Raw genomic sequence first — 23440 nt, forward strand, 5'->3', positions numbered from 1 at the left:
TACTTCAAACTATTTTAGCTGATTCTTTAGACATTTACTTCCATATCTTTAAATAGTATGTTTGTAATTGATACTTCTTAATTTTCCCGTTTTACACATTATCTAATGACTTCCCATAATGGAAAATAAGGACTTAGCTTTCTTTTGTCTTTTGCTCGAACTTCTCCTTCTTTACATCCTCCATAAATAGTTGTAGCATACTCTTGATTATATCAGCAGAGTAATAATGTCATCAATAAATGTGGTTCACAGCTGAACCATTGTAATATTCTGTAATTATTTTTCCTTACCATCTTGGATTGTCTTATTTTTCTCTATTGCTTTCTTTTTTCTTTCTTTCTTTCTTTCTTTTTTTTTTTTTTTTTGAGACAGAGTTTCACTCTTGTCCAGGCTGGAGTGCAATGGCGTGATCTTGGCTCACCACAACCTCTGCCTCCCAGGTTCAAGCTATTCTCCTGCCTCAGCCTCCCAAGTAGCTGGGATTACAGGCATGCGCCACCACACCCAGCTAATTTTGTATTTTTTAGTAGAGATGGGGTTTCTCTGTGTTGGTCAGGCTGGTCTCGAACTCCTGACCTCCGGTGATCCGCCCACCTCGGTCTTCCAAAGTGCTGGGATTACAGGCGTGGGCCACTGTGCCTGGCCTGCTTTTTTTTTTTAATGTATTAATTACTAATTCAACCCTAGACTTCTCTCAGTTACATAAAACTTTTATTAGTAACTTAAAAACAGTTGATACTCTATTAACATCATTGTGTTGAGGAAGTTGCCACCAGAGCCTATTAAACCACTTTAATCTGGACTGGTTGCTCTCCATCTTCGTACAGGTGTCCTCTTGCTGTCTTCCTTCACCATGCTAGGGTTCCTTTCCTCTCTTTCTTGCATAGGATTGCTATAGAATAAATGTTTGTGTCTCCCCCAAATACATACGTTGGAATCTAATCCCCAGTGTGATAGTATTTGGTGGGGCCTTTGGGAGGTGATAGGTCATGAGGGCAGAGTCCTCTTGAATGGGATTAGCACCCTTATGAAAAGACCCCAGGAAAAAAAATTTAAAAAATAAAAATAAAAAGGCCTCAGAGAGTTTCCTTACCCCTTCCACCATGTGAGGACACAGGAAGCAGGACCTCACCAGACACTGAATCTGCTAGCACTTTGATCTAGGACTCCCCAGCTTCCAGAACTGTGAGAAATAAATTTCTGTTATTTATAAGCCACCCAGTCTGATACTTTGTTATAGTCATCTGAACAGATTAAGACAAGGATCCCCTGTTTCCTGGATCCTGCGCCTTTCTCCTCCTTACAGAAATCCTTAAGGAACTTCCTGAGAAAGGTTGCATAGAAGGTAAATTGTTTTAGACACTGCATATCTGAAAATATCTTCTGTCTTCATTGTTGACATGGCTGTTAAAATTACAATCTGGTAATCATTTTCCCTTTAAACTGAGGGCTTAGTTTCTTTATTCTAGCTTCCATTATGGATATTGAAGATTCCAGTGTAATTCTTGATCTTTTGTAAGAATTTTTTTTTTTCTTTCTGGAAGCATATAGGATCTTTTCATTTCCTCTAGTGTTCTGTTATTTCACCATGATGTGTGTTGGTGCTGGCACTTGATGGGCTCTTTTAATATGCAAAGTTATATTGTTTAGTTCTGGGAAAATTGATTTAGAAACTTTTTGATGACTTCTCCAATTTCTTTGTTCACTCTTTCTGGGACTTTTAGGGTACAGTTATTGGGACTTCTGGATTAATCCTCTAATTTTCTAATCTTTGTTTCTTCGATTTTCTATTTCTTTGACTTTTTGCTTCTTTTTGCAAGATTTCTTTGACTTTGTCTTCTAATCCTTTTATTGGATTTTTCATTTCTACTATCTTAGTTTTTATAGGAACTGTTTATTTCTGTGAAGCATCTTTTTTTCATCAACGTAATATACACTCTTATCTCTTCATAAGAAAGTTGGTGCTGTACTGAACACTATGGATAAGAAAATAATTTTTAAAAGAATGTTAATAATATTTATTTTGAAAGAGTTTCCTTTGCTTAATGTTTGCTTCCTCTGAATTGGTTTTTAAAATTTCAGTTTGTTTTAATCTTTGTCTTTGAAATTAGACACTTTCCCTTAAAAGTCTATTGGTTTTTCACCCTCTGCTCTGTATTTAACAATGGGGTACCAGAAAGTGAATTAGAGGTTATGTATGCATGGATATAGTCTGTTGACTATGAACTTCATCTTAGGGTTATCTGACTAGAATATTTGGTGAAGAAACTCCTGTTATATTATTATGTCTTTTCTCTTAGCCTGGTCAAATTCCCTAGAACAGTAGTCCTCAACTTTTTGGCACCAGGGACTGGCTTTGTGGAAGACAGTTTTTCCACAGACTGGGACTGGGGGAGGATGGTTTCAGGATGATTCAGGCACATTACAACTTATTGTGCCCTTTATTTCTATTATTTTTACATTGTAATATATAATGAAATAATTATACAACTCACCATAAAGTAGAGTCAGTGGGAGCCCTGAACTTGTTTTCCTGCAACTATATCGTCCCATCTGGGGGCGATGGGAGACAGTGACAGATCATCAGGTATTAGATTCTCATAAGGAGCATGCAACCTAGATCCCTCTCATGCACAGTTCACAACAGGGTTTGCACTCCTATGAGAATCTAAAGCTGCCCCTGATCCGATAGGAGGCAGCTCAGGTGGAAATGCGAACAATGGGGAGTGCCTGTAAATACAGATGAAGCTTCACTTGCTCTCGTGCCATCATTTACCTCCTGCTGCGTGGCCTGGGGTGTTCCTAACAGGCCACGGACCAGTATCCATTTGTGGCCTGGGGGTTGGGGACTCCTGCCTTAGAAAACACACACTTCCAATCTGCTGCCTCAAGAGCTATCTGGCTGTTAGCAGCTGTTAGAGCTGTGGAGAAGGAAGACTGATGGATATCTCAATATTTGATATACACGTTTTTCTATATAGTAGCCACCCCGACCCTTTCTCAGCTGCACCTGGTATCCCAATGAATCCATTCCAGAGGCTCAGTTTTGTCATTATCAGAACAACTTCCAATCTTCTGCTCAGGTGAGAGAGGGCAGTCACCTGCCTAACCAGAAAGACAGAGGGAATCTGTGGGTCTTCTTAAACTCACTTTCAAGTAATCATCCTATTTTTGGCTTCACCTTTACCTTCACCTTTAGAGGCACCTGGGATCAGCAGACTCTGTTGGCAGAGGAGGGGAGAAAGACTAGAGAGTGATGTAAATCAAATTGCTTCTCAGGTTTCCCCATTGCTGGCTTAGCTTTCTTAGGTGCGATAAATATTGCTACTTTTTTATCTGTCTGCTAAAAAACAGAGTTTTATTGTTTTTGTCTTAGATACCATTTTGTTTGTTCTAAGGCTTATGCCTTAAATCACCCACCGTCATTTTATTAGACTGGAGATAAATACCTCTGTTCAGTCCACTATCTTTAATTAGAAGACTCTGAGTCCTGCTTTTATTATTGTTGATGTTTCTAACAAAGTGTTAACATAAATATTTTCTGTTATAAACTCCATAAACACTTTTTCTTTTGAGACAGGGTCTCACTATGTTGCCCAGGCTGGAATGCAGTGGCGTGATCTTGGCTCACTGCAACCTCCGCCTTCTGGGCTCAAGCAATCCTCCTACCTCAGCCTCCTGAGTAGCTGGGACTACAGGCACGCACCACCACACTTGGGTAACTTTTTAAACTTTTTGTAGAGGTGGGATCTTGCCATGTTTCCCAGGCTAGGGATAAACTTTTGAGAGGCACTATAATGTAGTAGTTAAGAGTACAACCCTGGAACCTGATTGCTGAGTTCATGTCTTGGTTCTACCTTACTGTATATCCTTGGGCAAGTCACTTAATCTCTCTATGCCTTAGCTTTCTTGTTTAGAAATGAAAATGGTAATAGTAAACATCTCATAAAGTTGTTTGGAGAACTAAATATGAAGTGTTAGAAGACAGTTTTGCATGTGTTAAGTGCTCAACAAATATTAGCCATTATTATGTAAGTGGCTACATATATTCTATTAGATAGTGATAACTTAATTGACTATTTTTCTATTACTGAACATTTAAGTTGTTTCCAACTTTTCTTTCTTGTTTTTTATTGTAAATATTTAGTTGTAAACATCTGTTAACATAAAACTTTTTCTGCATTTAGGATTTTTTTCTTTTGAATAGATTCTTAGAAGTTGAGTCAGCGTAGAATAGTTTATGACTTTTGAGACATTCTAAGTTGTTTTTTGAAAGGATTGCTTCCATTTACATTTCTACCAGAACTATTTGAATGCCTCTTTTACAATTTTTTTTTTTACTAGTACAGTACTGTTATTTTAAAAAAAACCTTTGCTAATTTGATAGGTAAATATGTTATTTTATTTATTTATTTATTTATTTATTTATTTGAGACAGAGCCTTCCTGTGTTGCCCAGGCTGGGGTGCAGTAGTATAATCTTGGCTCACTGCAACCTCTGCCTCCTGGGTTCAAGTGATTCTCATGCCTCAGCCTCCCTTGTAGCTGGGATTACAGGCATGTGCCATCACACCTGGCTAATGTTTGCATTTTTAGTAGAGATGGGGTTTCGCCATGTTGACCAGGCTGGTTTCGAACTCCTGGCCTCAAGTGATCTGCCTGCCTCGGCCTCCCAAAGTGCGGCGGTTACAGGCATGAGTCACCGCACCCAACCTGGTGTTATTTTAACATATACTTTTTTTAGATTACCATTGAGGTGCTCACTTTTAATCCAAAGAAAAAAGAGTGATTATTTTTATTTTGTATTTTAGCTCATTTAGAGATGTATGGTAAGCTATTATGGAAAGCTCTTGTTTATTAACCTGCATACATTCTTACCCTTTCCTGATAATAGCACCTCGCATTTCCTTAAGTAGTCCTCTTCACTTTCTTAGGCATGTGATATTTTTGAGATTAACCTGGATTGACTTCACTTCTAGCTCCAAAGATTACTGTTGTTGAACTGTGCTTCAGTCATTCTCCTAAGCTTAGTAATTGGGTAATTGGTTCAGGAATGGGAAGGTAATCCAAACAGGCCTAAATGGGAACTTTAGGACTCTTGTCAGGACACAAACTCTCTTTTTCTTGCTGGAAGAAGGAACAAGAAAATATTTAGCTCCAGTAGCTGCCTATAATCTTTTGGCATTATTAATTGACAGCCTATTGAGAATGTAGCCAATATTGAGGTAGCATAGGCAAACATTAAAAGATAACAATCAAGGTGCTGGTCACATTGCTGGTCTGAAGTCAAACCTAATTTTAGACTTTTTAGTCAAATAAGCCAATACATTTACTTTTTGCCTTAAAGCTGGCTTAAGTTGTGTTTTCTGTATTTGGAACTGAAAGTACCCTACTCACTGAGTTAGCGGAAATGGTTAGAAAAGTTCTTCCTATGTTTTTTTTTTTTTTTTTTTTTTTGCCCCACATGAAGGCATAATTAGAAAATAATAACATAGTATTTGTATAGTGCAGAGAGGCAAGTGGACAAAACTACTCTTCACAGGTTGCAACCAGCCCTAGGTGTTTTGGTCTTCCCAGGCTGTGCCAAGCAGTTTGCAGTACTGAGAGAATCAATGACTGTTAATTCCTGTAACATATTCATGGAACATGAATACTTTTGATGTATTCATGGGACATTGTCCTAGCACATCAGTTGGAACGTTGGCCCAGAGATTGTTTACTTAAGACCATAGGATTGATTACCATATGTTTTGCTTATTTGCTCCTTTCATAACACTCCTAACTCCAATTATACATTTTTAAAGTTTACCGAATGGAGAAATACTTAATCTTCTTAATTACTTGTCCTGGTTCATATTTTGGGAATATTTGCACATTTTTAGGTATTTAGCATCAGTTTTCTCTGATTTTTTTTTTTTTTTTTTTTGAGACGAAGTCTCACTCTTGTCCCCCAGGGTGGAGAGCACAATGGCGCAGTCTCAGCGCACTGCAAAGTTCAAGCAATTCTCCTGCCTCACCCTCCCAAGTAGCTGGGATTACAGGCGCTTGCCACCATGCCCGGCTAATTTTTGTATTTTTAGTAGAGACGGGATTTCACCATGTTGGCCAGGCTGGTCATGAACTCCTGACCTCAGGTGATCCGCCCACCTCGGCCTCCCAATGTGCTGGGATTACAGGCAGGAGCCACCACGCCCGGCCTTCTCTGATTCTTAATACAAAAGATTACAACTGGCCTCAAGTTTCTCAGTTCCATTGTTAAGGCCGGATTACAGTGCTCGCAGTTTTGCCTAGTTCTTTTTTTTTTTTTTGAGACGGAGTCTCGCTCTGTCGCCCAGGCTGGAGTGCAGTGGCCGGATCTCAGCTCACTGCAAGCTCCGCCTCCCGGGTTCACGCCATTCTCCTGCCTCAGCCTCCCGAGTAGCTGGGACTACAGGCGCCCGCCACCTCGCCCGGCTAATTTTTTGTATTTTTTAAGTAGAGACGGGGTTTCACTGTATTAGCCAGGATGGTCTCGATATCCTGACCTCGTGATCCGCCCGTCTCGGCCTCCCAAAGTGCTGGGATTACAGGCTTGAGCCACCGCGCCCGGCCTTGCCTAGTTCTTTAACTCAGCATTTGATAAATTAAAACAAGAAAACAAAAAATATTTTTCTAGACAAAATTTAAACTTCCAGTACATATTTTAAAAACATCCAGTGACCAAATGAGCATTTGCATGCTCATGTTAATGTGTTTCAGTGGTTGTCACACTTTAGTAGTTTGTTAAAACACAGGATTGCTGGGCCTTACCCCCATTTTCTGACTCAGTAGATCTGAGATAGATTTGAGAATGTTCATTTCTAACAAGGTCTTAAGTGTTGCTGATATTGTTGGTCCAGGAACTGCACTTTGAAAACCATTTATTTATTTCATAATAATATGAAATGTTATTATTTTATTGTTGTTTTAACATTTTTTATTATTAAGCAGATAAGTAATATGGTTTTCTGCTCTCAACATAAAGAGATAGTATTCCCAGATTCCAAAGATATTTGGCTAATGATTTTGAATGTAGAGTATTTAAGACAAATAGTCTATATATAGCAAGAAACACATACCAAGTCACATAACAAATGCACTTTAAAGTATATTTCTGATAAATAAGTAACATTTTGACATTGACTTGCCATAGAAAATAGAAGGAACAGTTTGATGAAAATAATTTAGCCTTCTTTATAAATAAAAATCACAAATACACATGTAGCAAACTTCTTAAATCATCACCTTAAATCTCTTTTGTATATGTTGGAATATGAGTAATAGATAAGATCTATTCAAAGAAATATACCTTTCTTATAAAATATTAGTAATGTTTAAAATATTATTATACATAATAATAACTTCTAAAGAGTCTCAATAGTATAGAAAGTGAAATCTGACGTAGTTGTAGATTTTTCCTGTATTGTCTTCAGAATTATTTATTAATTTACCCTATTAGGGTTGTTAATCCAGCTAAAAATCTGTTGTAAGCCTTCAACAGTGCTGATCTTTTAAAATGTGGGCATGTATTTTTGCATTAAACTTAACATTTGTTGTCAGATTAGGAAACAGTTTTAGAAAAACTGGTTTTTATTTCTTCAAGGTTACACAGTGATGGCTGGGTGTGGTAGCTCACACCTATAATCCCAGCACTTTGGGAGGCTGAGGTGGGCAGATCCGTTGAGGTCAGGAGTTCGAGACCAGCCTGGCCAACATGGTGAAACCCCATCTTTACTAAAATGCAAAAATTAGCTGGGTGTGGTGGTGTGTGCCTATGTCCCAGCTACTTGGGAGGCTGAGGCAGGAGAATCACTTGAACACAGGAGGTGGAGGCTGCAGTGAGCTGAGATTGCACCACTGCACTCCAGCCTGGGTGACAGAGGAAGACTCCCTCTCAAAAAAAAAAAAAAAAAAAAAAAGAAAAAAGAAAAAAGAAAAAAAAAGATTACATAGAGAAAGTAGTCAAGTTTTCTCTCAAGTCTAAGACTTCTAACTTTAAGTTCAATTTTTTTTTTTTTTAACCATACTCTGTAGGAAGAAATACTCTATAAACCCCAGAGAAGCAATTTGAGGATCAAAGGAAAATTATAAGGGAAATTGTTAGGTAGAGGGTTGTATATATATACATATGTATACATATAGGTATATGCCATGGAGTTGGGGGAGTGAATGAAAGAGAGTAAAACAGTTCTTGCCTTTCAGAAACATCCCATTGGAGAGGCAGATTGAACATACAAAGAATTGGAGAATTCTTGTTAAACTATAGTGTTGAATTTAAGCACACAACATGAATTTAGAAAATGGAAGGGTTATTGTGGTTTAGAATGGCCAGGGAAGGGTTCCTGGAGAAAAGACACCTTGAAATGGGCATAAAATATGGATAGATAAGTGGAGTGAGTAAAAAATTATTCTAGATACAGAGGTGAAAATGAACATGGATTAGTAGGGACAGTAAGGAAACTGTAATAGAGGAAGTCTTTTGGGGCCAGAAGATTAAAGTTGAAAAAGGGGATAAAACTAGAAATTGAGGAACCCTGAAATATTAGGCACAGGAATTTGGGCTTGATTTGTATACAAAAAGAATTCTCTTGACTTTGGAAATTGATGAGGTTTGGGTGATGTTTTGCAGAATAATTCTGGAGAAAATATGCACAATAGATTGAAGTGGGAGAGAAGATTAAATAAAGGGATAACAGGAAAAGGTGATTATAATTCATGTCTGAGGTAATGAGGATCTGACTAGGTTGATAGCAGTAGGAGTAGTGATGCAGAATGAATCTAAGAGCAAATTAGAAGGAAGAACAAACAGGTCCATTTAGAGATTAGATTTAGGGGATGAAGGAGAAAGTTAAAGTGACAGTGTGGTTGACAGAGAAAGTGAGCAAGAGGTGGAGAAGCAGAGAGAGAGAAAGAGAAAGATGTCAAAGATTTTGTGAATGTTCACTGGAGATTAAAATAGAATACAAGATACTACTGACAACAATGAAATAAAAAAGACTTGAGAGAGAAGAAAAAGTATACATTTTGATTTGTTAAATTTGATGTGAAAAAATGCAAGTGAGTACTTTAGAAATTGCTGAAGATGAATTGGGAATCTGTCACATGGCAGTTGTGTGATAGAACTTTGGAGCTGGAAATAAATTAAGAGATAAAATAAGAAAGGAGATACAAAAAGGTCAAAGCATGTGAAAACATAGCTTTGTTAATATTTTATTGTTAATAAAACAGATTTGTTAATATTAAAGGATTCCCAATATGTTGCTCTTTGAATGAAGCAGAGGTCACTAACTAAATACCCTCAGGAACTAGGTAAGTGAGATAGATTTATTTAATATTCAACTAATATTTATTTAATCTCATGTGTTATGCTATATCTGGTCATGTCCTAGGTGCTGAAGTCACTGCATGGCCAAAGTAGAGGAGATTTTGACCTCACAAAACTAGTAGTTTAAAGGAGGAGGTATAATAAATAAAATTAACACGTAATCAACATAATTTAAGTTAATTTAGGATAATGGTAAGTGCTCTGGAGAAAATAAAACAGGATAGATAATATGCTAAAGAGTGATTAGGTGTGGTGCTTACTGAAGAGGTAACACTTGACCTGAGACTGCAGAAACATGAAGGAAATTCTGTGTAAAGATATGGATATAGAGCATTCCAGATAGAAGGAACAGCAAGCCTGTAGGCCTTAAAGCTGGAATACATTTGGTATGTTTTTGAACTGAAAGATTTATTCAGTGTCTGTTGTGTTCCAAATACTTTGCTAGGCTCTGGGGGATACAACAGTGGCTAAAGTGGCAACACTGGCTCCTAAAGCTAAGTGGCAAAGAAATCATCTATATTTGGTGCACCATCTGGTAGACAGTTCTATTGGTAAATTGATGTGCTTAATGTAAATGATAAACTATATAAATATATAATTTTTAAAATGTTATTTTTTCCTCATATTTTTTTGTCAGAGAATATTTAAGGCCTCGATATAGATCACTTTTTCCATAACACTCTCCTTAAAACCTTCCTGTGGACAGAATTAATTGCTTTGCCATTTGTATTTTTATAGGTACTTTGTATATGTTTCTGTTCTGGTGCTTGTCATGCTGTTGGCTTCCATGTCTGTCTCTCCAACCAGATTGTGAACACTATCCTGAAAAACTTGCATTGTGCTGTACATATGCTAGGAAGCTAATCAGTGTTTCTTTAATCAACTGTTCTATGAAATTATGAGAAATGATAAATAATTGTTTTACATAATTAAGTTGAGAATTATTTGTTATAGTCATAGATTCAATGTTTTTAGTTTTACTTTTTAAAATTCTGCTGTCCACATTGTCTCTTTTCTCCAAGTTCCTTTTCTTATATTTGCTTTTCATCTCTTTCATGGTTTTCTGAAATGCCATCATGTATTTTTTGAGGACCAGTGTTGTTCAAGTTGTTCTATGCATGGTAGAGTTTATATAATTAAATAGGAGGTGAGTTTTGAAATCCTTTTTAGAACTTTAAATTGAAGATGGTAGATTGACCACATCCATTTATTTTTCTCACGTTCATTAAAATACATAAAAAGGGTTTTAACTCACAGGGACAAAAGAGAACAGGTGATGATTTAACAGAATCTGTCAGAAAGCAAATAGAGGAGCATTGTGACTGACTTAAAAGTTCAGAAGTTTGCTTAGCACTTGGAAACAACAGGTACTTTGTGAGGCAGGAATAAGACTTGGGAATAAAAAGGGAGACTTGCTGAAAATATATGTATAGAGTACTTGAACCTTTCCAGGTCTCCTTCCCTGCAGAAGATGAGAGTTTGTGTGCTGGAAAAATGGAACCATGGCAATTCTAGTTAGGAGTACACCAGATAAAGCAGATGACAGGGATGAAGCATGGGGCTGAAAATGAAAATTAAGTAAAAATCTACTCACTGAACTATGGAATCCTTACCTTCTACTATCATGCTTCTGTCAGAAGGCATACTGCCAGATAAAATTCCCTACCTTCTTCTCTTTAAACTTCAGGACAGGAAAATGTAGAGTTTTCTGGGGAAAATGAAACACCTGAGAGAAAATATGTCTACATATTGACATTACGGAGGTGAACCCCTAATGAAAAATCTGTTTTGTTACCTGATCACCTAGTAGTGAAACCTATCAATCAATAAGCCCTCCCTCAGTGCTTCTATTCACTTTTTTTTTTTTTTTTGAGACAGGGTCTTGCTCTGTTACCCAGGCTGGAGGGCAGCAATGCCATCATAGCTCACTGAAACCTGAAACTCCTGGGCTCAAGTGATTCTCCAACCTCAGCCTTCCAAGTAGCGGGAGATGTGTGCCACCATGCCTGACTTTGTGTGTGTGTGTGTTTGTGTGTGTGTGTGTGTGTGTGTGAGAGAGAGAGAGAGAGAGAGAGAGAGAGAGAGAGAAAAGATGGGGGTCTCACTGTATTTCCCAGACTGGTCTTGAACTCCTGGATTCCAGTGATCCTCCTGCCTCAGCCTTCCAAAGTTCTGAGATTACAGGGGTGAGCCACCACTCCTGGTTCCATTCAATTTTTAATGTATCATTCCACTTTTTAAGAATAGTTTTATTGAGATGTAGTTTCCATATGATATGGTTGACTCATTCAAAGTGTGCAATTCAGTAATTTTTCGTATATTCACAGCTGTTTATCCATCACCACAATCAATTTTAGAACATTTTAACACCTCAAAAAGAAACCCCATACTCATTAGCAGTCTTTCACTATTCTTCTGCAATCCCGCTTCAACCCTGCAACCTAAGCAAACACAGATCTACTTTATGTCTCTGTGGATTTGCTTATTCTGGACATTTCATATAAGTTGAATTATTAAATATGTGGCCTTTTGTGACTGACTTCTTTCATTTAATGTAACGTTTTCAAGGTTCATCCATGTTGTTGCATGTATCATTACTTCATCCTTTCTTATTGTGGACTAACATTCTATTTTGTAGATATGCTACATTTTATTTATCCCTTCACCAGTTGATAGGCATTTGGGTTGTTTCCATTTTTTGGTTATTATGATTAATGCTGTTATGAATATTTGTGTGTAGTATTCTCTTGGGAATTGAAATGGAATTGCTGAGTCATATGGTAACTTTATGTTTAACCTTTTGAGGAACTACCTAGGCTGTTTTCTGGTTGCACCATTTTATATTCCCACCAGCAGTTTATGAAGGTTCCAATTTCTCACATCTTTGTCAACATTTGTTATTATTTGTCTTTTTGATTATAGTGTGTCATTCTATTTTCAAACTTCAATAGTTCAAATAATAGAATAACTAACACCTTTATAACCTTACCTAGATTTCAACAGTTACTAAAAATCTGCTATGTTTGTTTTATCTCTCTATATACCTCTCTTTCCTGAATCTGTTGAAAGTAACTTGTAAGCATCATGATACTTTGCTCTGAGATACTTGAAACTTGTATCTCCTTAAACAAGGACAAGTATGTTCTGCTTTGTAGCCATCTAAGAAATCTAGTATTGATTTAGGAATATTATCTCAATATACTATACTCAATATTCGAATTTCCTCATTTTTCCTCCAAATGCCCTCAATAGCTATTTGTTTTTTCAATCTGGGATCTGATTAAAGTTCCTACATTGCATTTGGTAGTCATGTCTCTTTGTTGTTCTTTAAGCTAGAACAGTCCCCCTGCTTTAGTTTTTTGTGATATTGACTAATGCATTACTTATAAATATAAACAGACAGCTGAGGATCATCTGACATTTGAGAAAACCACGAAAGAGATGAAAACCAAATAGGAGAAAAGGAACTTGGAGAAAAGAGACAATATAGAGAGCAGAATAAAAAAATTAAACTAAAAATATTGAATCTGTGGCTACATAGCAAATTACCTCCAACTTAATGGTTTAAAATAACAGTGATTTATTATTTCTCCTAATTTTGTGAGTTTGTTGGATTGTTTTTCTGCTGGTCTTGCCTAGGCTCTCTTGCAACTGCACCTGAGTTTGTAGATTGTTGTGGGGGTTAGCCCCAGCTGGGACATTTGGGATGGCTGGGCCTCCTGTCTCCATGTAGTCTTTGATTCTGAACTTCTCGTTCTTTGCATGACATGGCATGGCAGGTTCAGAGCAATATTTTCAAAGAGCAAAGACTTCAAGGCCTACTGACCAAAACAAATTGTAAGGCAATCCTAGTTTCAAGGGAGTGGAGACATAGATTTCATCTCTGGAATGGAGAAGTGACCCTATTACATTTCAAATGAGATGATGGGACGAATTTGTCACCATTAAGCAATTTATCAGTTTACCCCTTTTACATTTCTCACACAAGCAAAACATGTTCACTTTCGTCCCAAGACTTCAAAAAATCTCAACCCCAAACAGTATTGGGCTCAAAGTCCAGCGTTACTTGATCTGCATTGGTTTGAATGTGGTTCATGCTCTTTGGCTACAGCTTGTCAAGTATTATTCCTCTTGATCCAGAGATCTATGGACTAAAAAAGTATTTGCCTCTCACACATTCAATACACAGTGGTGAGACAGGGATATGATAACCACAGTAGATGCTTTCATTCAAAAAGGGGAGGAATAGTGGCATTTAGCAGTCACTAGTTCATAGCATTTCTCAAATGCAAGTGGGCACAAGTTATCAGGGGCATGGGATGTTTCTTGATTAGATCTCCATTCCGCAACCAGGGAATGGTCCCCTAGTACATTGTTTTCATCTTGGCCATACCTTTGAATTCTTGGCTTAGCTGCTTGAAAGGCCCCTCCTTTTCCATAAAACATGGCCTCTGCTTGCAAATGGTTGTTGTTTTAGTCTTGTTTTCTACCCATTGTTCTTTGGTGGTCGAAAGGCCTCTTTTTAACCGTGTCAGTCCTTTTTAGTCCAAGCTGGCAGTGCTGCTGCCAGTACAATTTTTAAAAAACCGAAACCAAACAAACACAAAACTTTCTGGGGTTTCTATGAATCTTTTCTCCAAAGTCAATCTTTTTAGGACAGATTTCTCCTACCTTGGGCATGTCAGGATGCTCTAAGATAATGCCCTTGAGATCCTTGTGTAAGGCTGCCTTGAATTTTTCCATGGTCTTAAAATGTTCTTAACATTCTTACCTGTGTTTTGATGTTTATTTGAGCTATTTCTCACTGTGAAAACTTTTGTTGATTGGATGTTAAACGATTTTATTTTCCAACCCAGCACATCTTGGGCCTTTTCGTGTAGTATATCCTCCAAAGTTGACTTATGAACCTGAACAATTTCTTTTTGACTTCATCTCTCTCCCCATACTTTCAATATTCAGCTAAAAAAAGTCAGTTTACACTTCCAGTATTCTGCCTAGAAGTCACCTTAGTCAGGTCCACAATTTGACTAGGTACATTTTCTCTCTTTCAAGTTACTGCAGACAATACTTTGTCCAGTTATTTCTGGATGTCTTTGCAGACTCCAGTAACAGTTTCTTTATCGCTTTTCCAGTTTCCATAAACAGTCTTTCTGCCACCCTCTTTGTGATTGTGGAATTTTTTTCATAGCATCCTGGTTGTGTTCTAGAAACACAAGAACCTCTCTTATCTGGTAATTATTTATATATTGTTACATATTGTTTAATGGGCACAAATTCTTCCCATTGTGTATCTACACCCCTTTACAATGTGACCTTGTTTCTTCCATCTAGAATTGGAATCAGTTTCTTCACCCCTTTGAATCTAGGATAGCTTTACGAAATGCTTTAGTTAATAGAATGTGGCAGAATTGACACTGTGTGAGCTCTACAGTGTAGGCTTCAAGGGGATTTGCAGTTTCTGCCTTTGAACTCTTAAAAATACCCCCCAGAGATCACCATGCTGTGTAGAAGTCTGGGGTGAAAACCATGTGAAGAAAGACACCCATAAGTTCCAGCATTTCCCGCTGAATTCAGCCCTAACTAAGCAAATCTAACAACTGAATAAACTTGTATAAAACAGCCTACATAAAATCAGCAAACAACCCAGCCAGTCCACAAAATGATGACAAATAATAAATTAGTGCTGTAAGCCATTAGGTTTTGGGTGGTTAGTTATACAGCAATAACTAATACAGAAATCAGCACTGGAAGTGAAAGGATACCATAATAAAAATCTAAAATATATGCCACTGGCTTTGGGACATTACAAGGATTCCAGATATAAAATGTATTGTGTAATAAAATAGTTACATATTGTAATGGTTGCTCAGCAATATGAAGGGACCACTTTAATTGGTGAGACCAAAATGACTTCTTGGAGGAAGAGATATTTTAGTGGATCCTTGAAAGATGGGTAAGATTTTGACAGATAAAAATGGGAGTAGGGATAAATATGGGAGAGAGCAATTGCTGGGTCATAGGGATGTCTGGTGGATTGTTTAAATGGCCACAATTTCTCCCCTCTCTGTAGTAACACTCTTTGAAATGTTCATTTTGTGTCTTCCTACATCAAAAGATGGAGTGTATTTCTCCATCCCTTGAATCTTGGTTGGTTTTGTGATTTGCTTTGATGAGTAGAATGCGACAGAAGCAGTGTTACTCCATATCTGAACCTGGGTCTCAGAAAGCCTTGAATGTTCTGCTCTTCCTCTTGGAACCCAGTCCAGCCACTATATAAATAAACCAAGACTACCTTACTATATGAGAGATATGTGGTCCAGTTGTCTTTGTACCACAGTGGACAGCGAACCCCTAGAAACAGACCCTTCAGACAGGCAGCTGATCACAGACTCATTAATAAACCCAGCAGAGAACAGAGGAACCATCCAGCTGAGCCCAGCACAAATTAGCAATCTTCAGAATCCTGAGCTAAATAAAGCAAAAAATATTTAAATCATTGTTATTTTAAGTCATTATGTTTTGGGGAGCTTTGTTACACACATAAAGGGTATAGATCTTCAATGTAATACTACCAAACTGTTTTCCAAAGTGGTCTTACCTGTTTACATACTGATGGTATCTGGGAGTTCCTATTGCTTCATTTCTTTACTAATTCTTGGTAATGTCAGACTTTGAAATTTTTGGCTGATCTGGTATGTTGTGGAATCTTGGCATTTTAATTTGCATATCCTTGATTACTAATGAAGCTAGGTACCTTTTCCTGGGTGTATTGGCCATTTGGATATCCTCTTTTATGAAGTACCTGTTCAGACATCTTGCAGATGTCTCTATTTGTTTGTCTTTGTCTTTTTCTTTTTTCTTTCTTTCTTTTATTTTTTTGAGAAGGGGTCTCACACTATCGCCTGTGGTGGAGTGCAGTGGCACGATCAAGGCTCACTGCAGCCTCAAACTCCTGGGCTCAAATGACCCTACCACCTCAGCCTCCCCAGTAGCTGGGACTACAGGGGTGTACCACCACACCTGGCTAAGTGTATTCTTCTAGAATAAATTTTCATTTGCATCTGCAAAGTTCTTATGGGTATTATCAATCTGGAAGCATTTTAAATTATATTAATAGATTGAGGTTTCTTTGACTATCCTATGAAGCAGCTTTTATTTAAAAATTAATATGAAATTAAACTGTTTACAACTTTCTGGGATAAGACTTTTTTCCTCTTCTCTTTCTTTGTCTCTCCCTCCCTTTTCTTTTCCTTTATACTTTATTTGCTTGGCACCAAGGCACCTCTCCTGTAGAAGGTGGGTTACTTTTGGTTCAGCTTTACGTGAGAGTTTAACTCTTTTGAATTCTACTTAATGTAGTGAGTCTCTTATTAGATTTTGGTAAGCCCTAAATTTGAATTCTGTACGTTTTAAATCAGACTTCATAAAAGCTATAGTTTAATTTTGCCTCATTTGTCAAGTCCCCACAGGGTAAAGATAGCTGTTAGTGCTTGGTCTACTTTTTGGTTCTTGGTCTCTTTTAGAATTTAGAATTTGGTTCCATAATTTTTTATTATCTTTTCAGTCTTTGATGCTTTTGAGAAGATTTAAAAATGTTTCATTTAGAATTTTTAGTTGTTTTTAGTAGGAGGATTGGTCCAAATAACATACCTCATCATTTTCAGGAATGAAAATTTTCCTTTTAGAAAGTTTCTTTTATGCACATGCACTGCTGTTAATTTTATGTATCAACTTGGCTAGGCCATAGTACCCAGATGCTGGGCCAAATACCAGTCTAGATAATGTTGTGAAGGTATTTTATGGCTGTGATTAACATTTAAATCAGCAGACTTTGAATAAAGCAAATTACTCTCCATAATGTGGGTGGGCCTCATCCAATCAGTTGAAGGCCAAAAGAGAAAAAGATTAGGGTTGTCCAAGGAAGTGGGAATTCTGCTTCCAGACTGCTTTTGAACTTGAGCTACAACATCAGCGTTTTCCTGAGTCTCTAACCTGCTGGTTGACCCTAAAGATTTCAGAGTTGGCAGTCCCCACAATTGTGTAAGCCAGTTCCCTAAAATGTCTCTCTCTATCTCTCTGCATGTGTGTGTGTGTAGGTCTGTGTCTATATATATGTGCATATGAGTCTTTCACATATATACATACACCCCCCCCACATGGATATACACACATACCTATCCTATTCTGTTTCTCTGGAGAATGCTTATTAGTATAATACTTATCAGAATGGCTAAAATAAAAAAAATAGTGATAACACCAAATGCTGGCAGAAATTTGGAGAAACTGGATTACTTGCACATTGCCAGTGGGAATGGAAAATGGTACAGCCACTCTGGAAAATAATGTGGCAGTTTCCTTTACAACTAAAAATGGACTGAATATTCACTCAACCCAACAATTTTACTCTTGGGCATTTATCTCTAAGAAATGAAAAATTATGGTCACAGAGAAATGTGTACATAAATGTTTATAGCACCTTTATTCATAATAGTCACAAACTGGAAACTACTAAAATGTTATTCCGTGGGTGAGTAGTTAAGTAAATAATACATCCATACCACAAAATACTACTAAACAATAAAAAAGAATGAGTTATTGATACATGTAACAATTTGGATGAACCTAAAAAAAAAGCCATAGGTTACATGATGTGTGATTCCATTTATGAGCACTCTTGAAATAACAAAATTACGGAGATAGATAACAGATTAGTATTTTCTCGGAGTTAAGGATGGGAGAAGAGAGTGGGTATGACAACAAAGAAGCTGCTTGAAGAAGCTTGTATTGATGCTAGAGTTCTGTATCTTAAATTGAGGTCATAGTTATATGAAGCTATAAATATGATAAACTTGCCAAAAGCATATATACACACAGACACATACACACAAATAAGTACATGTATAACTGGTAAAGTGCTAATAAGCTCCATGGATTGTACCGAAGTCAGATGCACATTTTTAATACTGTACTCTTGTTGTACAAGATGTTAACATTTGCAGGGGTTATTAAGTGAATGGTGTATAGGATCTCACTGTACATTCTTTTGCAACTACCTGTGAACTGATAATTGTTTCATATTGAAAAGTTGAAAAGTTTCTTGCAGCCTGACTCATACATTTTCTGGGTTGAGAAAGGTATTTAACTATCTTGGTTTTTAATAAAAGGCAATTTTTACAGCCTTCATCTTCCAACTATGTTGAGTTTAAAGATTTCATATTACTATTTACATCATCTTCACAAAGAAGCTTTATGTCAAGGCAAAGTTTAGGAAGCAGAATGTGTATCCCAGCTTTGGCATGAAGCAACTTGCCTGCAACATCACGAACCCAGCCTTTAGAAGACTGGTGAGGAAAATTTGGCCTTTGAGCATACTCAGCTGCCAGAAAAGACTTCAACCATAGAGAAACAGAATAATACCATTGTTGCTAAGTGTTTTTTTGGTCAGCATTAGAGTGGAGTGATGACACAACTGTTAATCGGTGCTGAAATTGGCGGATTATGGGATACAGGTTGTCATATTTTTATGGTACTTATGCTTTTACTTGAAAAACCTAGATAAATTATTTTTTTTCAGTTAAGACCTTTTTACATTACAGGAAATAAATATTAATATGGAAAACAACTTCAATACTGAGTCATCATCTACTTTTACTCTTCAAAGTTCTTCAGAGACATTGTTTTCTATTCAGCTATTAGATTTCAAAACAAGTTTACTGGAAGCATTAGAAGAATTGCGTATGAGAAGGGTAAGCTCCTTTTTAAAATGCTTTTGTTAAATAAGAAAACTTGATTTTGTTTAGTTTATTGTTTTTTAAAGAACAAAAAAGACATAAAAATCCCTCTTGTTTAGAAATAAAGTATATAGTCCAATTAATGAAGTAAAAGAGAATAGGACAGATTAAGTCAATGATCAGGGAATGGGAAATAAGAATTTGGAAACTAAAGCACAAAATAAAAGAGGGGTTTTCAGATTAAGTACCTGATAACTCAACTAGTATTTATTGAATCCCTGGCAGTGCACAGATAGCACCCTCTTTAGACACATGGCTGATGAAAAAGAATCGCTCTTGGGGAGATTACATTTTTGTTAAGGTTATTATACAGATGCCTATGAAATGATTAAATAATGAAACAAAGCAGTATATGATTAAGTGACAAAATAAATGTATGTAGTAAATATTCTGGGTTAAAAGAATCAAATATCTTTATTTTAAAAAGTGGCAACTGGGATTTTTTCTTAAATCATATGTCTAGTATAAAATTGTAAAAGACGAGGCAGGTGGATCACTTGAGGCCAGGAATTCGAGACCAGCCTGGCTAACATGGTGAAATACTGTCTCTATTAAAAATACAAAAAATTGGCTGGATGTGGTGGCACATGCTTGTAGTCCCAGCTGCTGAGTCCCAAGAATTGCTTGAACCCAGGAGGTGGAGGTTGCAATGAGCCAAGATCACACCACTGAACTCCAGCCTGGGTGATGGAACAAGACTCTGTCTCAAAAAAAAAAAAAAAAAAGTAAAAAATGTTGGTTTCAGCAGGATATCTATATTGTGCAAATCCCCTTAAAAAGCATTTTATTTCTGAGACTTGTATGGGTCTAAATTTTAACTCTATATAGGATAGACTGAACTTGGAAGATTCTGGAGAGAAAAAAATAAACCATAAAACTATTGCAATAATGATATAGAAATGAGTTCACTAGGATGTATATATGACCATGAAGATAGAACAGAAGAGGCAGAAAGAAGAATCAATATAATTTACTGACTTTCTGAAAATAAACTATAAATGAGAGAAAAAGAGCTGAAACAACATTTTTATTATATAATAATATGAATATTGTTCTAGGATTTAAAAATATTGAAATTTATTGTTACAATAAGAAAATTTAAATACCATGGTGTTCATCCTATTTAAAGTTACTTATTAGTGTAATAAAAGCCTGTTTTAAGATGAAATTCTGCTAAAAATAGTATTTTGGATAAGTATTATAAAAAACTGTTTTTTAAAATTAGCTTAAAATGTTCTTTCCTAAGTGAAACAACTTCTGGTCACCATTTAAAACAATATTCTGTTTTATTATGTTTTAAATTTTATACTTTGGTCTGTTTATATTTCCAACTTAAAAAATATGCTTCTTTTAAAAAGCTTCTGAAAAATTTCAGATTAGAAAAGGAATAGTGTTTTCTTCTTCTTCTTTTTCTTTTATTACCCAAGAAAGCTTTATTTTAAAATTTAGCTTTCAAACTCTGTGCTTGTGCCTTCAACACTTTCACAAGGATTTTCTGCTCCTTGATGAAGAAAGCATGTTTGAGCCTGTCATGGACACAATTAGCACACGTGGAACCACCATAGGCTCTGCTGACACGTTTTTTCAAGACAACCTCATAAGAACTTTAGGTCTCACATAACAAACTCCTTGAAGTCTACTTGGAGGCATGCCACATGGAGATTTTGGTGCTTTCCCAACCTTCTTGGTGTAAAGGTAAACAATTCTATTACCAGGGGATTGGGACAAACTTGTTTTGTTAGAGGCTGTATTGTAGGAAAGCCCATGATGATGCGTCAAATGCTGGACCATTTTGAGTGCCTCTAAGATGCCATCCCTGGATGAAGAGGAACAATGTTTTTAATAATCAAATGTAAAAGTACATAATACTAACAATGAAATTCCTCATTGAAAAGAGAGCTTTCTTCTTAAAAAGGGGATAAAACTCCCTTACTTTCATTAGAAAAAGACAGTTACTGGTTTTCACATTTACCCTGATGGCAGTACTTTTCCTGCATTCCTAGATTTTCCCCCTAACATTTTAGGAAAATTTCAAACGTACATAATAGTTGAAAGAACTTCACAGTGAGCACCCATCCACCCATTGTGGTAGACAGAATATGGCACCCAAGCATGTTCATGTCCTAATTTCAAGAACCTGTGAATATGTTACCTTATATGGCAAAAGGAATTTTGTAGGTGTGATTAAACTAAGCATTTTGAGATGGAGGGATTATGCTTGATTATTCGAGTGGGTCAAGAGTACTCATAAGCATTCTTACAAGAGGGAGACAGGGGAATCAGAGTCCGAGAAAGAGATGTGATAGTGGAAGTAGATGTTATAGTCAAAGAGAAAGAGATTGGAAGGTGTTACGCTGCTAGCTTTGAAGATGGAGGAAATTGCTATGAGCCAAGGAACATATGTAAGTGGAAGCTGGAAGAGGCAAGGAAATGGATTCTCCCCCAGAGACTATAGAAGGTATGCAGCCCTGCAGATACCTTGGACTTCTGACCTCCAGAACTGCAACAGAATAAATTTGAGTTGTTTTAAGCCACTAAGTTTGTTATTTGTTACAGTAGTAATAGGAACCTAATATACCTACTACCCAGATTCTATACTTGATCTCATAGTATATCTGTCTGTCATTGGTCTTATTTTTGGGATTCATTTCCAAATAAGTTGGAAATTATATGCTTCAGTATGTATATTATTAACTAGATTTCAGTATTTGTTTATTTTTTCTTTCAATATGAAATTTATGTAGAATAAAATTCTTCACCCCTTTTCATCCAGAGGCAGCCCCTGTTCTAATTTTTTTCCCCTATAGATTAGTATATCTCTGGTCTAGATTTTCATATAAGGGGAATCATTCAGTATATATTATTTTGTGTAGGGTTTTTTTTTACTCAGTGTAGTATTTTTGAGATTTATTCTTGTCGTGCGTGTTTGTAGTCAGTTTGTTTTTATCATTGAGTAGTATCTATAATGTAAACGTACCAAGGTTTGTTGTTTTCATTAACATAGTTATGGATACCTAAGTGGTTTCCAGTTGTTGGTTTTTATGAAAACAGTTGCTATTCATATTGCTGTGCATATTCTTGTACCAGACATTTTGCAGGTATGTGTGACAAGTAAGCAAGAATAGATCTTATTCAGGAACTACTTATGAGATACTGATTTTGTCTCATGCCCTCCCAAATCTTTATCACAAATTTTTAATACTTCTCCTTGGTAGTTTCTGAAGAGATCTTTTTATTTAGCATTTAAAACAGAGTGCAAAAAGATTAAGATACAATTAAAAATGAATAATTACATTTAGTTTTTAAAGATAAAATAGTAGAATTCAAACACTGATCCACAGTTACCATTAAGCCTGGATGGGACTGATTCTTAGGTCCTTGTATCATTCAGAAGATATAAAGATACTGACCAACTACAGATGTTCTTCAGTTAAGTAGGAATATTAAAATGTTAAGGGTAATTGCTAAACAAATAGAAATAGGCTTTATATCTTCCCAAATGGTAGAGAGAAAATATACAATTGTAATAAATTGTCTTGGACTTGATGTTGTAAATAACCTTTAAAAGGACATATATATATATATATGTATATATATATAGTTTTTTTTTTTTTTTTTTTTTTTTGAGATGGAATCTTGCTCTGTCACCCAGACTGGAATGCAGTGGCATGATCTCAGCTCACTGCAACCTCCGCCTCTCAGGTTCAAGCGATTCTCCTGCCTTAGCCTCCTGAGCAGCTGGGATTACAGGCATGCATCACCACGCTCGGCTAATTTTTGTATTTTTAGTAGAGACAGGGTTTCACCATGTTGGCCAGGCTGGTCTCGATCTCCTGACCTTGTGATCCAGCCACCTCAGCCTCCCAAAGTGCTGGGATTATATGGGCGAGCCACCTTGCCTGGCCTCTAAGAGGATAATTTAAGGTCTTAATTATTTTCCTAAGCCTTTATCCAGATAAAAAATGTTGAAGCCGGCCGGGCACGGTGGCTCACACCTATAATCCCAGCACTTTGGGAGGCTGAGATGGGTGGATAACTTGAGGCCAGGAGTTCAAGTCCAGCCTGGCCAACATCCCATCTCTACTAAAAATACAGAAATTAGCTGGGCGGGGTGATGGGTGCCTGTAATCCCAGCTACATGGGAGGTTGAGGCAGGAGAATCGCTTAAATCTGGGAGGCAGAGGTTGCAGTGAGCCAAGATCACGCTACTATACTCCAGCCTGGGCGACAGAGTGAGATTCTGTCTCAAAAGAAAAGAAAAAAAAAGTTGAAGCCATCTTCTGTGTACTCCGGAAACTGGTCCAGCT

At 36.7% G+C, this 23440-nt stretch overlaps 1 protein-coding gene and 1 pseudogene across 1 annotated transcript in view; one reads left to right on the forward strand and one right to left on the reverse strand.

Moving 5' to 3' along the window:
• The window catches only part of CCDC73 (coiled-coil domain containing 73), a 156696-nt gene that overhangs the window by 9795 nt on the left and 123461 nt on the right, over window positions 1-23440 (forward strand). The window contains exon 2 of the mRNA XM_005578269.5: window positions 18939-19088. Within this exon, the coding sequence (XP_005578326.4) occupies window positions 18954-19088 (135 nt within the window). The 5' untranslated portion in view covers window positions 18939-18953. The remainder of the gene's footprint in view (window positions 1-18938; window positions 19089-23440) is intronic.
• LOC107127330 (large ribosomal subunit protein eL34-like) lies at window positions 20572-20924 on the reverse strand (annotated as a pseudogene).

Source organism: Macaca fascicularis, chromosome 14 (assembly GCF_037993035.2).
Source record: "Macaca fascicularis isolate 582-1 chromosome 14, T2T-MFA8v1.1".
NCBI classification, from domain to species: domain Eukaryota; kingdom Metazoa; phylum Chordata; class Mammalia; order Primates; family Cercopithecidae; genus Macaca; species Macaca fascicularis.